Genomic DNA, 13,712 nt, shown 5'->3' on the forward strand with positions numbered 1-13,712 from the left:
GGTTTCAAGATAATTTCAATTTTTCTCACGAACTGGCGGGTGTAATTTTTTCTTCGTAATGTTCCGAAGAGAAATTGCATTATATTTCAAAGGAAGTTAAAGAAAAAGGACAATTATTATAAAAATCATTAGGCAAAATTTCTACTTCCCACTGTAAACTTAATTGCATGGGAACCATAATTTACATTGTTTGGTATGTGAGCTTTGGTCGTCTGTTGGATGCGTGAGTTCGCCCCATCTGTCGTCTTATGATTCACAGACTTTGATAAGCTTGTGCAGACACGTTGCCAAGGCTTGTGCGGTCGAATTGCAATAGTATCATTACTAATTAGTTTGAACTAAGGTGTTTCTACGGACGGGTCAGTGTCTGTTCTTGTGTTAGTGTGCATACACGTGGTTTTTCAGGAAATGTACGCTGAACACAAACGTAAGGGTGCCTTAATTTTTCATGAAAGGCGACGGATGTAGTGAATGATGGTGATGAGATTTTCGAGACTTAGTAGAAAAATATTCTTATTCTTCAGTTTAGAACACAGTTGAAAATATCTAAACATGCATCATAGAATAAATAGAATTAGGTCGGCTATGATAATATAATGCTAAGCAGTAGCAGCGGTCGATTCAAAGAAGAATGTTGGGTTATTTATCCAGTGTACTATATTTAGCGGAAGGCAAATGGGAGGAGGAGGAAGGGCAATATACACAGCGGCGGCGCCAGGAATTTTTAGTTGGGGAGGCTAAGGGTGGGCTGAGCAAATTTTTTGGGGGGCTAATAGTAATATGATAATATACATATATTATCCTCATTTCAGAAGGGGAGGGGGTTAATGGTAGGGCTAGCACTGATGGCTGACAAATCTTTAGACCTGGCAATTAAAAATTCCACTTAATAAAATTATTTCAATGAGTGTTTTAAATTTTCAATTTGCTCATTTCAGTTGGGGGGGGGCTAATGGGGGGGCTGGCCATTTTTTTGGGGGCTAAAGCCCCCCCCCCCTGGCGCCGCCACTGAATAAACAGTAACAATCTGAGGACACTTGGACTTTTCACTACAGTGACGCAGTTCATGAGCTGAATTAGATCCCCAGGTGCTAGCTAGAATTAAGGCTCAACCACTTCCATTGTATATCATCTGCTGTCAAAATTCATCCGTATGTGACCCTCTTCGGAAGCCATCTCGATCAGCTCCTTCCGTACCGTGTGGCACATTTTCTTTTCTTCTGGTAGCCGCCATGCAGGCTGTTTCATTCGTCATCATCTCTCTCTCTCTCTCTGTGTATGTGTGTGTGTGTGTCTGTAATTCAACGTGGCCTTGGATCACATGTTGGGCTCGTGATCGATATATATATATATATATATATATATATATATATATATATATATAAATATATATATTGAGGTGTGAAGACAGAATGAGTGGTAGGGTGGTGAGTTTGAACGCCAAGAATCCGTTGAAGTTTTATTTCTGACGTTTCGTCCAACTAGGACTTCTTCAGAGTATACACAAATAAGGCAACGGCAACTTATATATTCGCACAGCTCACCCCGTTCCTCCCCGGTGAATGTTGTTGCCATCTCGCTTTCGTCTTGCTTCGTGGAGAATTAGACCGCTTGCTACCCTCGCCAACTTGACAAAACCGTCCCGATGATTGCTACATGGGAGTGAGGTAATGTACGCTGCCTCAATTGTCCTCCTTTCCTTTTTGTCAAGGACATTATGGAGCACCTCTGTTTTTTCCCAATCAAAGTTGTCGATGTGTACCACTAATGAGTTAGAGGTCCGGTGGGCTTTGATGTCAATTTTATGTTCCATCGTACGCTTGTGAATTCCTCTACTAGTTTTGCTATAGTAACTAGCGGGGCAGCTTTTGCATGGAGTTCTGTAAATTAAACAGTTATCTTTATCTTTGATTTTGGTTCTAACTTTATTTCTCACAATGTCGCCTATTTTCAGTTTACCTATCACTAAAAAATTTCCATTCTTCTGTCTGTCCCTACGTCTAAGCCTCCTACTCCTTTTCTAACTTTATCGATTGAGGTTTTTGTTGAATAAATATCCAAAAATGCCCTCTCACAGATATTAATGTCAGCGCTCCTGAGCCACGACATCACGCAATAAATACCCCTAAGCGCCCGGTGGCAATAGCCTCTTTTATACACAACTATCTTTTCATTTTCATACAGACACCTCTTCCACTCCTACAAATACCGATCCCGCGCGAGCAGGTCGCCTTTTCTAGGTAGTCCATAATCCATGTCCATTCCTCTGAAGAAGCTAAGAACGAAACTGGTCAGGAATAAAAATCAAGAATCAGATTCAGTCCCATGGGTTTTCCTTCCCACCTTTCTCATTCTGTCACAATTTTTCAACACACACACACACACACACACACACACACACACACACACACACACACACACACACACACACACACACACACACACACACACATACACACACACACACACACATACACACACACACAAACACATATATATACATAAATGACATGGATGAAGGAGTTGAATGTTATATGAATTTCTTCGCAGATGACGCAAAAATATTGAAGAAAGTAAGAACAGAAGAGGACTGTGATTCATTACAATCAGACCTAGACAAAATCTGGAAATGGACTCAAAAGTGGGAAGTGAACTTCAATATCAAGAAGTGTAGCATAATGGACTTTGGAAAAAATAAAAACAGAATTTCAAAAAAATGATAAAATTGGTGGAGAGAAAATCAAGAAAGTGAACTCGGAAAGGGACCTTGGAGTAATAATCAGCAAAGGCATGACACTGGATAAATATATAAACAAAATAGTTGGAGAAACCTTCAACCTATTAAAGTCAATGAAAGTGGCATTTGATTACTTGGATGAAGAAATGATTAGAAAAATATTAGTTACATTGATTAGACCAAAACTGGAATACGCAGCGACACTATGGTCACCCAGTACTAAAATGAATATAAGGAAACTAGAAAGAATACAGAAAGCAACGACAAAGTTGGCACCAGCTCTTTCCAAATTAACATACGAACAAAAATTATCGAAATTGGAACTACCAACACTGGAACAGAGAAGAGAAAGAGGTGATCTACTGACTATATTTAGAATCACGAAAGGAATGGAAATCCTCGATAGGAATTATTTACTAAAAATGACAATGGAAAAACAAGAAGTCATGAAAATAAACTAAAAAAGGATAACTATAGAAGAGATCGGAAAAAGAATAGCTTCCCTCACTGAGTACTGGATACCTGGAATAACTTAGATAAAGAAACAGTGTGTGCAAGTACTATTCAAGATTTTAAGAAAAAACTTGATGCTGAAAGATACAAAGACGGATCACCACGAACATAGCTCCCTTCCCGTATAATACAACTAGGTAAATACAACTAGGTAAATACACACACACACACAAATGAGATATGAAGACGGGACACCACGAGCATAGCTCCCCTTCCCGTAAAATACAACTAGGTAAATACACACACACACACACACATACACACACACACACAACATACACACACATACACACACACAACATACACACACACACACACACACACACACACACACACACACACACACACACACACACACACACACACACACACACACACACACACACACACACACACACACACACACACATATGCAAGTAGGCAAGATGCAGGGATAATCCGTCATCCAGGAGGTGCCAAGATAGGAGAGAGGGAAGAGGGTGGAGTGAAGTGGAGTATATTTGGGATGGAATGGGTGGGAGTGGTTTTTATGCCTTTGTCTTTTGGCTGCCTCCCTTGTAAGGGTGAAAAGCCTTTGGTATATGTATGTATGTATATAATATATTTATATATATATATATTTTTATATATATATATATATATATATGCAGAAAGATCACTATTAACAACACGTGATCCACAAATTTTGCTGGTAAACACTAGTGGTGGGCAGCTACCGGTAAAGTTACCGGTTTTATCGGTAACAGCTTTGACGGTAGCTTACCGGCAATAATTCTACTACCGTTAAGGTTCCGTTAACCGATAAGCTATACCAAACACTCGTGGAGCGGTAAGCACGTCTCGGCTTGGTGGTACTGAGTGACGGTAGTGGTGGGCAGCTACCGGTAGTTACGGGTTTTATCGGTAACAACCTTGACGGTAGCTTACCAGCAAAAAATCTGCTACCGTTTAGGCTCCGTTAACCGATAAGCTATCCCATAATACTCAGAGAGCGGGAAGCACGTTTCGGCTTGGTGGTACTGAGTGACAGTACTGACGGCCCTACGTAGGATGAAAATTAACAGGAACGTATTCAACGTGCTAGATCGTCCTGCTCCCTTCTCGGCCCACAGATGCACAGTACGAAATGTACGTATTCGAATATGAAAATTAACAGTCGTGCTAGATCGTTTTGTTCGCATCTCGGCCCGCAGGGGTTCAGTGCAAAATGTACGTATTCGATTAGTCAGCCTATGTTCCGGTGGGCATGTATCCAAATGGATGCACAATAAAAAATTAAAATAAAACATATGCGTGTGTTTTTTGTCCATTTAAAGGTACTATAATATAAATATAGGGATCGTAGAGTCCTGCTATTACAAAATTAACGTAATTCCAATCAAATAAATGACAACTATGAACAATTGAAAAAAATATATAAGAGGAACTTGGTAAAAAAAAAAAACATTATGAAAATGACCTACATATGTCAATTCATCTCGCACAAAACCTTTAAAACCTCAATTGTACAAAAAAAAAACTTTGTCCTGACTAAATGAAAAATGGGTGATTTTGGAAATGAATTTTTATGTGTAATGTGTAAAAATGATGCATGTAATTATTTTTCTTTTATGAAATTGTGTTTCTATGTGAAAAATATATTCTTTGTATGAAATTGCACTTACATAGAGACGGAAGTGGAGTGTGAGAGGGGGAGGGGGGGATTGGTGAGTAGGCCTATGCACTGAGGGAGAGTAGGTAATGCTGTGACCTTACACGCACCCCCTCCCTACTCCCCGCCCACGAGAGTTGGAGTAACGACTCGGAGCGCAGGATTTTTATAGTGACGACGTTACAAAATTTGTGACTACACACCATAGTAGGATGAAATTTGTTTAGATTTAAGTCATAAAGGCGACTCGAACTTGGGACGTCACTACTACCTCACGAGTCTTTTACCGGTAAATTACCGGTAATTCCGGTAACGGCATTGTTGTTTACCGGTAATTCCGGTATTGAAATTAGCGGTATTTGCCCAGCACTAGTAACCACTAAGGAAATCGGAAGAAAACAGTATATCCCAAGCGCTTTCGTGTAATTCACATCTTCAGGGGAATACAGAAAAAGTTGTATTACAAAGAGGTTTAAAAATAACAAGATTATACACTAGGAAAGGAACAGGCAAGGTGTGAGATGTCACAAAATTAAACACTAGGAAAGGAACTGGCATAGCACAAGATGACACGAAATATTACACTAGGAAAGGAACCGGTGAAGGACAAAAAGTCACACATGAAAAAAGAATAAGTCTTGGTACACAAAGTCATCAAAGAAAAATAAATCTAGAGAACAGCACAATTCACCAAATTAATTTTGGTCACATACAACCTGATTACAAATTTTGTTAATGATGAATTTATCTAATTTATAAATGCCATTACTGATATTAAGAGTAGAACCTTCAGAATTTTTTATAATACTACTTTCTATTATGTTTCTATTGACAAATGAATTACAAGAAATGATAGAGGAAGCATTAGTCCAATTAATACAATGATTGAAGTCTTTCATGTGAACAAATAGAGCATTGGATTCTTGTGCTGTTCTAACACTATATTTATGTTGTTTAATTCTAGTTGATAGTTCTTTGCCCGTTTGTCCAATGTAATACTTTTCACAATCTCTGCAAGGGATTTTGTATATGCAACCATCAGAATCAGCGGGAGAATTTTTTATTATTAATTTCTTAAAAGTGCATGGGTTATTAAACACTACTTTAACATTCCATGTTTTAAGTAGATGAGGAACTTGAGAAAGATTGTTATTGTAAGGTAATACTAAAAGATTCTTAATGTCAAAAAGGGGAGGGGGTTGATTCCTATGAAAAGTTTTTTTCGCCAAAGAGAGAGCGTTATCTAAAAATGTTCTAGGGTACTTTAATCCTAAACCTAGGTTAACAATAGACTCAAATTCCTCATCAATGAATTCCGGGCTGCATATCCGCAAGGCACGTAAGAACATAGAAGAAAATACAGATTTTTTTTACTTTATCTTGGTGTTCAGAGTAATAATGAATATAAGAAAACACATTAGTCGGTTTTCTATAAATGCTAAATTTAAAGTCATAACCTTCTCTGTGGATAAGGCAATCTAAAAAGGGCAATTTGTTATTATTTTCTAGTTCTACAGTAAAATTAATGGAGGGAACTAAATTATTCAGAGATTGTAGAAAAGCATCCAGGTCTTCAGTACATGGCCACAGGCAAAGAACATCATCTGCATATCTATACCATATCGCATTAGATGGCAAAATTTCACACAATAGTTCTTTTTCAAAAAATTCCATGTAAATGTTGCTTAAAACAGGCGAGAGGGGATTCCCCATAGCCATTCCAAATTTCTGGGAATAAAAATTACCGTTAAATTCAAACTTACAATTTTTTACGCATAATTTGATAAGTTCAATTATAATAGCAGAAGGCAAAGGAAGTGAGATTTTGTCTAAATAATCAGTAAGAAAAACAATTAAATCATCTACAGGAATTTTTGTGAATAAACTAGTTATATCAAAACTTACTAACCTAAAATTATAATTAATATTTAAACCATTAAGTTTTTGAACTAAGTCTACATTATTTTTTAAAGATGAATTAGAAATTGTGCCAACTAATGGACTGAGTAAGGACACTAGCCATTTGGATAAATTATAAGAAATGGATTTAACAGAGCTAATAATAGGTCTTATTGGATTATTTGGTTTGTGTGTTTTTACTAATCCATACATATAGGGAAGAGAAGGAGTGATGGTAGAAAAACGTTTGATGAGTTCATCTTCCCCCTTTAACAAAGTTTTCATTTTTTTGTTAAATTCACTGTTCACCTTATTAAGTGGGTTGGTCTTAAGTTGGCCATATGTAAGATGGCCTTATCCACAGAGAAGGTTATGACTTTAAATTTAGCATTTATAGAAAACCGACTAATGTGTTTTCTTATATTCATTATTACTCTGAACACCAAGATAAAGTAAAAAAAATCTGTATTTTCTTCTATGTTCTTACGTGCCTTGCGGATATGCAGCCCGGAATTCATTGATGAGGAATTTGAGTCTATTGTTAACCTAGGTTTAGGATTAAAGTACCCTAGAACATTTTTAGATAACGCTCTCTCTTTGGCGAAAAAAACTTTTCATAGGAATCAACCCCCTCCCCTTTTTGACATTAAGAATCTTTTAGTATTACCTTACAATAACAATCTTTCTCAAGTTCCTCATCTACTTAAAACATGGAATGTTAAAGTAGTGTTTAATAACCCATGCACTTTTAAGAAATTAATAATAAAAAATTCTCCCGCTGATTCTGATGGTTGCATATACAAAATCCCTTGCAGAGATTGTGAAAAGTATTACATTGGACAAACGGGCAAAGAACTATCAACTAGAATTAAACAACATAAATATAGTGTTAGAACAGCACAAGAATCCAATGCTCTATTTGTTCACATGAAAGACTTCAATCATTGTATTAATTGGACTAATGCTTCCTCTATCATTTCTTGTAATTCATTTGTCAATAGAAACATAATAGAAAGTAGTATTATAAAAAATTCTGAAGGTTCTACTCTTAATATCAGTAATGGCATTTATAAATTAGATAAATTCATCATTAACAAAATTTGTAATCAGGTTGTATGTGACCAAAATTAATTTGGTGAATTGTGCTGTTCTCTAGATTTATTTTTCTTTGATGACTTTGTGTACCAAGACTTATTCTTTTTTCATGTGTGACTTTTTGTCCTTCACCGGTTCCTTTCCTAGTGTAATATTTCGTGTCATCTTGTGCTATGCCAGTTCCTTTCCTAGTGTTTAATTTTGTGACATCTCACACCTTGCCTGTTCCTTTCCTAGTGTATAATCTTGTTATTTTTAAACCTCTTTGTAATACAACTTTTTCTGTATTCCCCTGAAGATGTGAATTACACGAAAGCGCTTGGGATATACTGTTTTCTTCCGATTTCCTTAGTGGTTACCAGCAAAAAATATATATATATATATATATACATATACACACACATATATATATATATATATATATATATATATATATATATATGTGTGTGTGTGTGTGTGTGTGTGTGTGTGTGTGTGTGTGTGTGTGTGTGTGCGTGTGTGTGTTGAGACATTCTGACATCCTTCCAATTTTGTAGGTCAGGGTTAATGCAGGCCACGTCATTCGCCACTCCATCGCTCCACCGGTACCTAGGTCTTTCCAGGGGGGCGTCTACCCCTTATACTTCCCTCCATCACCATTTTTGGCCATCTTGTTGGCTCTATCCTGGCACAGTGACCGGCCCACCTTGCCCTTCTCCCACTTGCGACATTATGTAGCATTTGTTGTCCAGTCTGTTCTCTAATTTTCCTATTGTGCCTTCGTCTCCATTCTCCCGATTCTGCATCATACACTGGGCCCAGAACTCTTCTAATAATGGTGTTTTCAAAGATTTAATGTTTTCTTTTTCTTTGTTTGGTCAATGTCCAAGTCTCACAATCATATAACACTGTTGGTCTAATTACAATGTTGTATGTTCTCATTTTTTTTTACCAACCTTTCTGATTCTCATGATGGTAGAGAAAGCATGGTAGAATCTGTTTCCTGCTGCAATCCTTTCATTTATTTCAATGTCCACACACACACACACACACACACACACACACACACACACACACACACACACACACACACACACACACACACACACACACACACACATATATATATATATATATATATATATATATATATATACATATATATATATTACTGTATATGGACAGCAGGTTTTCCTTCAAGCATTCCCCATTGAAGCGAATAGCAAGCTTGTTATGACAAAGTTGCTTGTCGTATTTTTCTCTCTTAATCATTTTAAAAGAGAGAGAAAGGTTATTTGGAAATTCGATAACAAAATTGGACAGTGAAAAGGCTCTCGACATAATCAAATTATCAGTAATGATCTTAAATCATCTAAGCAGTGTTTTTCCGCCCCAGAGAAACCAACTAAAATTCTAGGGCTGATTACGCGATCTTTTGATTTTAAAAGTCACTCTCTCATTAACAAGCTATATAAATCGTTAGTTCGTCCACATTTGGAATATGCTGTTTCCGTATGGTCACCACCGAATTTCATTAAAGACATTGACAGATTGAAAAAAGTACAACAGCGAGCCACAAAACTGATTCAAAATATAAAAAACAAATCATACGAAAATTGACTAAACATATATTCTCTAAAAAAGTTGTGATTTAATACAGGCCTTTAAGATTCTAAAAGGAATTGACAATATCAAAAGTGACAAAATTTTCACAATGAATGCAAATCAGACAAGAAATAATGGTCTTAAACTGTCAGAAAGTACATTCAATTTGGAAGTGGGTAGAAACAACTTCGCCAACCGTGTAGTAAATATATGCAATAAACTTCCTGCAGAGGCACTGTAATGTGGGACAGTTCAAATTGTTAAGATTCATTTAGGTAAACACTTAAGAGATATACTGTAATGCCTACCATTTATCTTATTCTATTTTATTTATCTATTCATTACTATCTATTATTATTCATCTATTTATTTTCTATTTATTTACTTATTATTGATTATAGATTATTATTATTTATCTGTTTATTTATTATAATTTATCTGTTTTTATCTATTATCATCTCTTTAGTTAATTGATTGATTGATTTATTCTAATTTTTCGCATCCGACCTAGTTATGGACCAAAAGGTCTCCTGTCGGCATGCACTTCCTTTGTAATTCTTTTGTAAATTACGGCAAAAAGCTATTCCATAATAAGCTTGCCATTCACCTCAGTGATATACATATATACATATACACATACGTATTTCCCTGAAGATGTGAATAACACGAAAGCACTTGGGAATTACTGTTTCCTTCCAATTTCCTTAGTGGTTACCAGCAAAATGTATACATATATATATACATACATATATATATATATATATATATATATATATATATATATATATATATATATTAACAACCACAATGCACTTTAATTCTAAGCCATCAAAGGCCAGCATGCTTGAAATTGAAATGTGGTACTACCCAGGACTCGAACCGGGTATCCTCATGACAATTGCGACAAGCTTGCTGGCCTTTGATGGCTTAGAATTAAAGTGTATTGTGATTGTTAAAATGTATCTCTAATCACTGGGACCCATTCAGTGTTGTACAAATACTTTCCCGCGTTCGTAAACTTCCAATTGTACTATCATAGTGGAGATGGGTTGAGCGCAAAAAATCATATATGTGTATGTGACTCGAGCATACAAATACATAACAAATAATGCGCTTAGCTTATATCTCTCTTGATGGCCTAGTTGGAAAGTCACTGTCGCACTTGTCATGAGGATACCCGGTTCGAGTCCTGGGTAGTACCACATTCCAATTTCAAGCATGCTGGCCTTTGATGGCTTAGAATTAAAGTGCATTGTGGTTGTTAAAATGTATCTCTAATCACTGGGACCCATTCAGTGTTGTACAAATACTTTCCCGCGTTCGTAAACTTCCAATTGTACTATCATAGTGGAGATGGGTTGAGCGCAAAAAAAAAAAAAAAAAAAAAAAAATCATATATGTGTATGTAACTCGAGCATACAAATATATAAGAAATAATGCACTTAGCTTATATCTCTCTTGATGGCCTAGTTGGAAAGTCACTGTCGCAATTGTCATGAGGATACCCGGTTCGAGTCCTGGGTAGTACCACATTTCAATTTCAAGCATGCTGGCCTTTGATGGCTTAGAAGTAAAGTGCATTGTGGTTGTTAAAATGTATCTCTAATCACTGGGACCCATTTAGTGTTGTATATATATATATATATATATATATATATATATATATATATATATATATATGTATGTATATCTATATATGCATCATGCGTCCATACGTCAGCAGTACTAGATTCTAATTCATAAACTGTTAATAAATGTTGGAATTTATAAGTTAAAGGAAAATATAAAAATGTATGATGACCACATAGGTTGGAATGAATGAGAATGAGAATATGAAACTAATTGTTCAGTTTTTCATTCATTTGCAGCTGCAACATGAATAGTGAAAAAGCCAGCACAAAAGACACTGATGGGGCCAAGCTTGACTGCTTCATCTTGGATTCAGATGACCAGAATTCACAGGGAGAAGGAAACGGGCCCATAGGCTTGGAAGCGGCTTCTGTCACAGAGGACACTGCCTTCGACGCTCAGGTATCCACCACCACTACTTGCAGAAGTGTAGCTGTTGGCACTGACGATGGCCTGGAAGCAATGCCAGGCAGCCTTGGGGCGAATAATAAAAAATCTACTAATGCAAGAGGAACCTCGAGCTTTTCTCCTTGCTCCTCCATCTCCTCTTTCACATCCTCGTCCTCCTCCTCCTCCTCCTCCTCCTCCTCAAAGGGTGGAAGCAAAGGCTCCAAACTTTGCGGCGTTTGCGGAGATCGAGCCAAAAGTCTGCACTTCGGAGGTAAGACACATCGGGGAGATCTGTCTGAATGGCATGGGTCTTTCCACATGGGGCTCATGCATCTTCAATATCCTGTCAACCTATTCTTTGCTCGAGATTTTCGTGTCCATAAGTCTGGAATATCATGCGAATACACCTTCCCATTATCACCCATCTCTGCAGGTCTTTCGTGCGATTCTTGTAAAGCTTTCTTCAGGAGAGCTGTCCACAATGAGACCTTCGCCAAGTTTACTTGTCCCTGTCAAGGCGACTGCGTCATCAACATTACCTCCAGGAAGTGTTGCCAATTCTGCAGGTGAGTTGTCATTTATGCAGGAGTGTTTTCATTCCTAAAGGCGTGATTTCAAAATTGCAGGTAGGTTTCCTGTGATATTTAATTTGTCTATTATAAATCTATTTGTTTATTTATTTGCTAATTAGTTTATTTATTGATTGATTGATTGATTTATATATTCATTTATTTATTTATTCATTTACCTGTTTATCTGTTTATCTATTCATCTATCTATATAATCATATCTTTATCAATTTATATATTTATCTATTTCTTTATTGATTTATCTATTTATTTATTCACTCATTTGATTATCTACCGTATTTATTTGATTAATTAATGAATAAATAAATGACCAAATAAATAAATAAATAAGTAAACAGATAAATAGAAAAATAAACAAATAAATGAATAAATAAATAATTTTATTAATTAATAAACTATTTTTTCTCATTTCTTAATTTCTATTAATTTGTTTATTCATTTACTCATTCTTTAGTTCGGTGAAATTTTGTTTGCTTATAGAAGTAAGGGTTAGATTATTGTTACCATAAGACTGGATGATGGAGCACTGGACTCCTAACTCAACATTCAGTGTTCGAATCTCAGAAGAGGACGTGAATCATTTACAGACATGGTCCGATTTTGTGCTTTCCTTGGACCCACAGTGATTAGGAGCAGCATCCATAAACTCTTTTTAGCGGTAAAGATTACTGGTCACACTATCATGGCTCAAGCGAGTTCGTTTGAGTAGAAACGACTTTGTTTACATTTTTTCTTCAAATCTCCAAATGTCATATTACCTTTGCGTCACATGTTGAGAAGCTGAATGACGAAGTAAGAGATGTTAAACCTAGAATACGAATGTTAGACACATTGTTGAATTATCCTTAAGGAAGAGTAGAATACTGTAGGCGAAGTCGTCCTGTAGCTTTTCAAATTTACAACATTTGACGATAATCATGATAGTATTACTGGGGCTTTACTTCGAAATACAAGTACCATCAAAATTACCTTTAAACAACTTTAAAACTTTTGTGTCTTAAAAGTATTTTTAAGGTTATAAGTCCTGCACGAGGACTTTCAGCGAAGATGAAAGTACTTTTTGTGAATGAGATGGCAACACAACCAACTTGTACTCTGAATGAATATGAAGTTTCGGAGTAATTTAAGTGATTCCGTCTGGACCGCACAGGAATGTTGTAAGTGATGCTTGGGTTGGTGACCAGGGTTGCCTTTCAGAGCCAAAAGGAATGAAAGAAAGCCCAACACCAGAGACGAAAGTAATCATAGTAAGAGTGATGACTTTAGAATGTCACTGGCTAATGTCAACCGCATTATATGAAATACTATGGGTACGTTCACGGTGCCAGGAATTTTTAGGAGACAAACAGTAAAAAAAATAATAAATAAACAAATGAAAATAAAATAAAATAATAATCAGACTATTGCCTGATTCGGTATTAGGATGCCTACTTGATTTTTGTTAATTTCTTATTAGCTGTTGATATTTATGAGCCTTCGAATGGATGACGACACACCTTTCAGTCTTCTGGAGTTCTTTGAAATAATAGGAAAACCATATTGGTTATTTTACACCATGTCTCCTTGCATGATATTTTTCATTTCAATTTTTTTGTTTTACTAATCCCCCACCCTCCACAGCCAA

The 13,712-nt window shown here is 36.2% G+C and overlaps 1 protein-coding gene across 2 annotated transcripts in view; it reads left to right on the forward strand.

Moving 5' to 3' along the window:
• The first annotated feature begins 270 nt into the window (after nt 1-270).
• LOC143032777 (uncharacterized) overlaps nt 271-13,712 on the forward strand; it is a 32,310-nt gene continuing 18,868 nt past the window's right edge. The window contains exons 1-3 of one of the 2 annotated variants that reach the window (XM_076197811.1): nt 271-359; nt 11,348-11,769; nt 11,932-12,064. In XM_076197811.1, the coding sequence (XP_076053926.1) occupies nt 11,355-11,769; nt 11,932-12,064 (548 nt within the window). In that variant the 5' untranslated portion in view covers nt 271-359; nt 11,348-11,354. Of the gene's footprint in view, nt 360-1,521; nt 1,668-11,347; nt 11,770-11,931; nt 12,065-13,712 lie in introns of those variants that run through there. The other variant, XM_076197802.1, reaches the window with a different exon arrangement.

This window comes from Oratosquilla oratoria, chromosome 1 (genome assembly GCF_046742065.1).
Source record: "Oratosquilla oratoria isolate Oo_2021 chromosome 1, ASM4674206v1, whole genome shotgun sequence".
NCBI lineage: Eukaryota > Metazoa > Arthropoda > Malacostraca > Stomatopoda > Squillidae > Oratosquilla > Oratosquilla oratoria.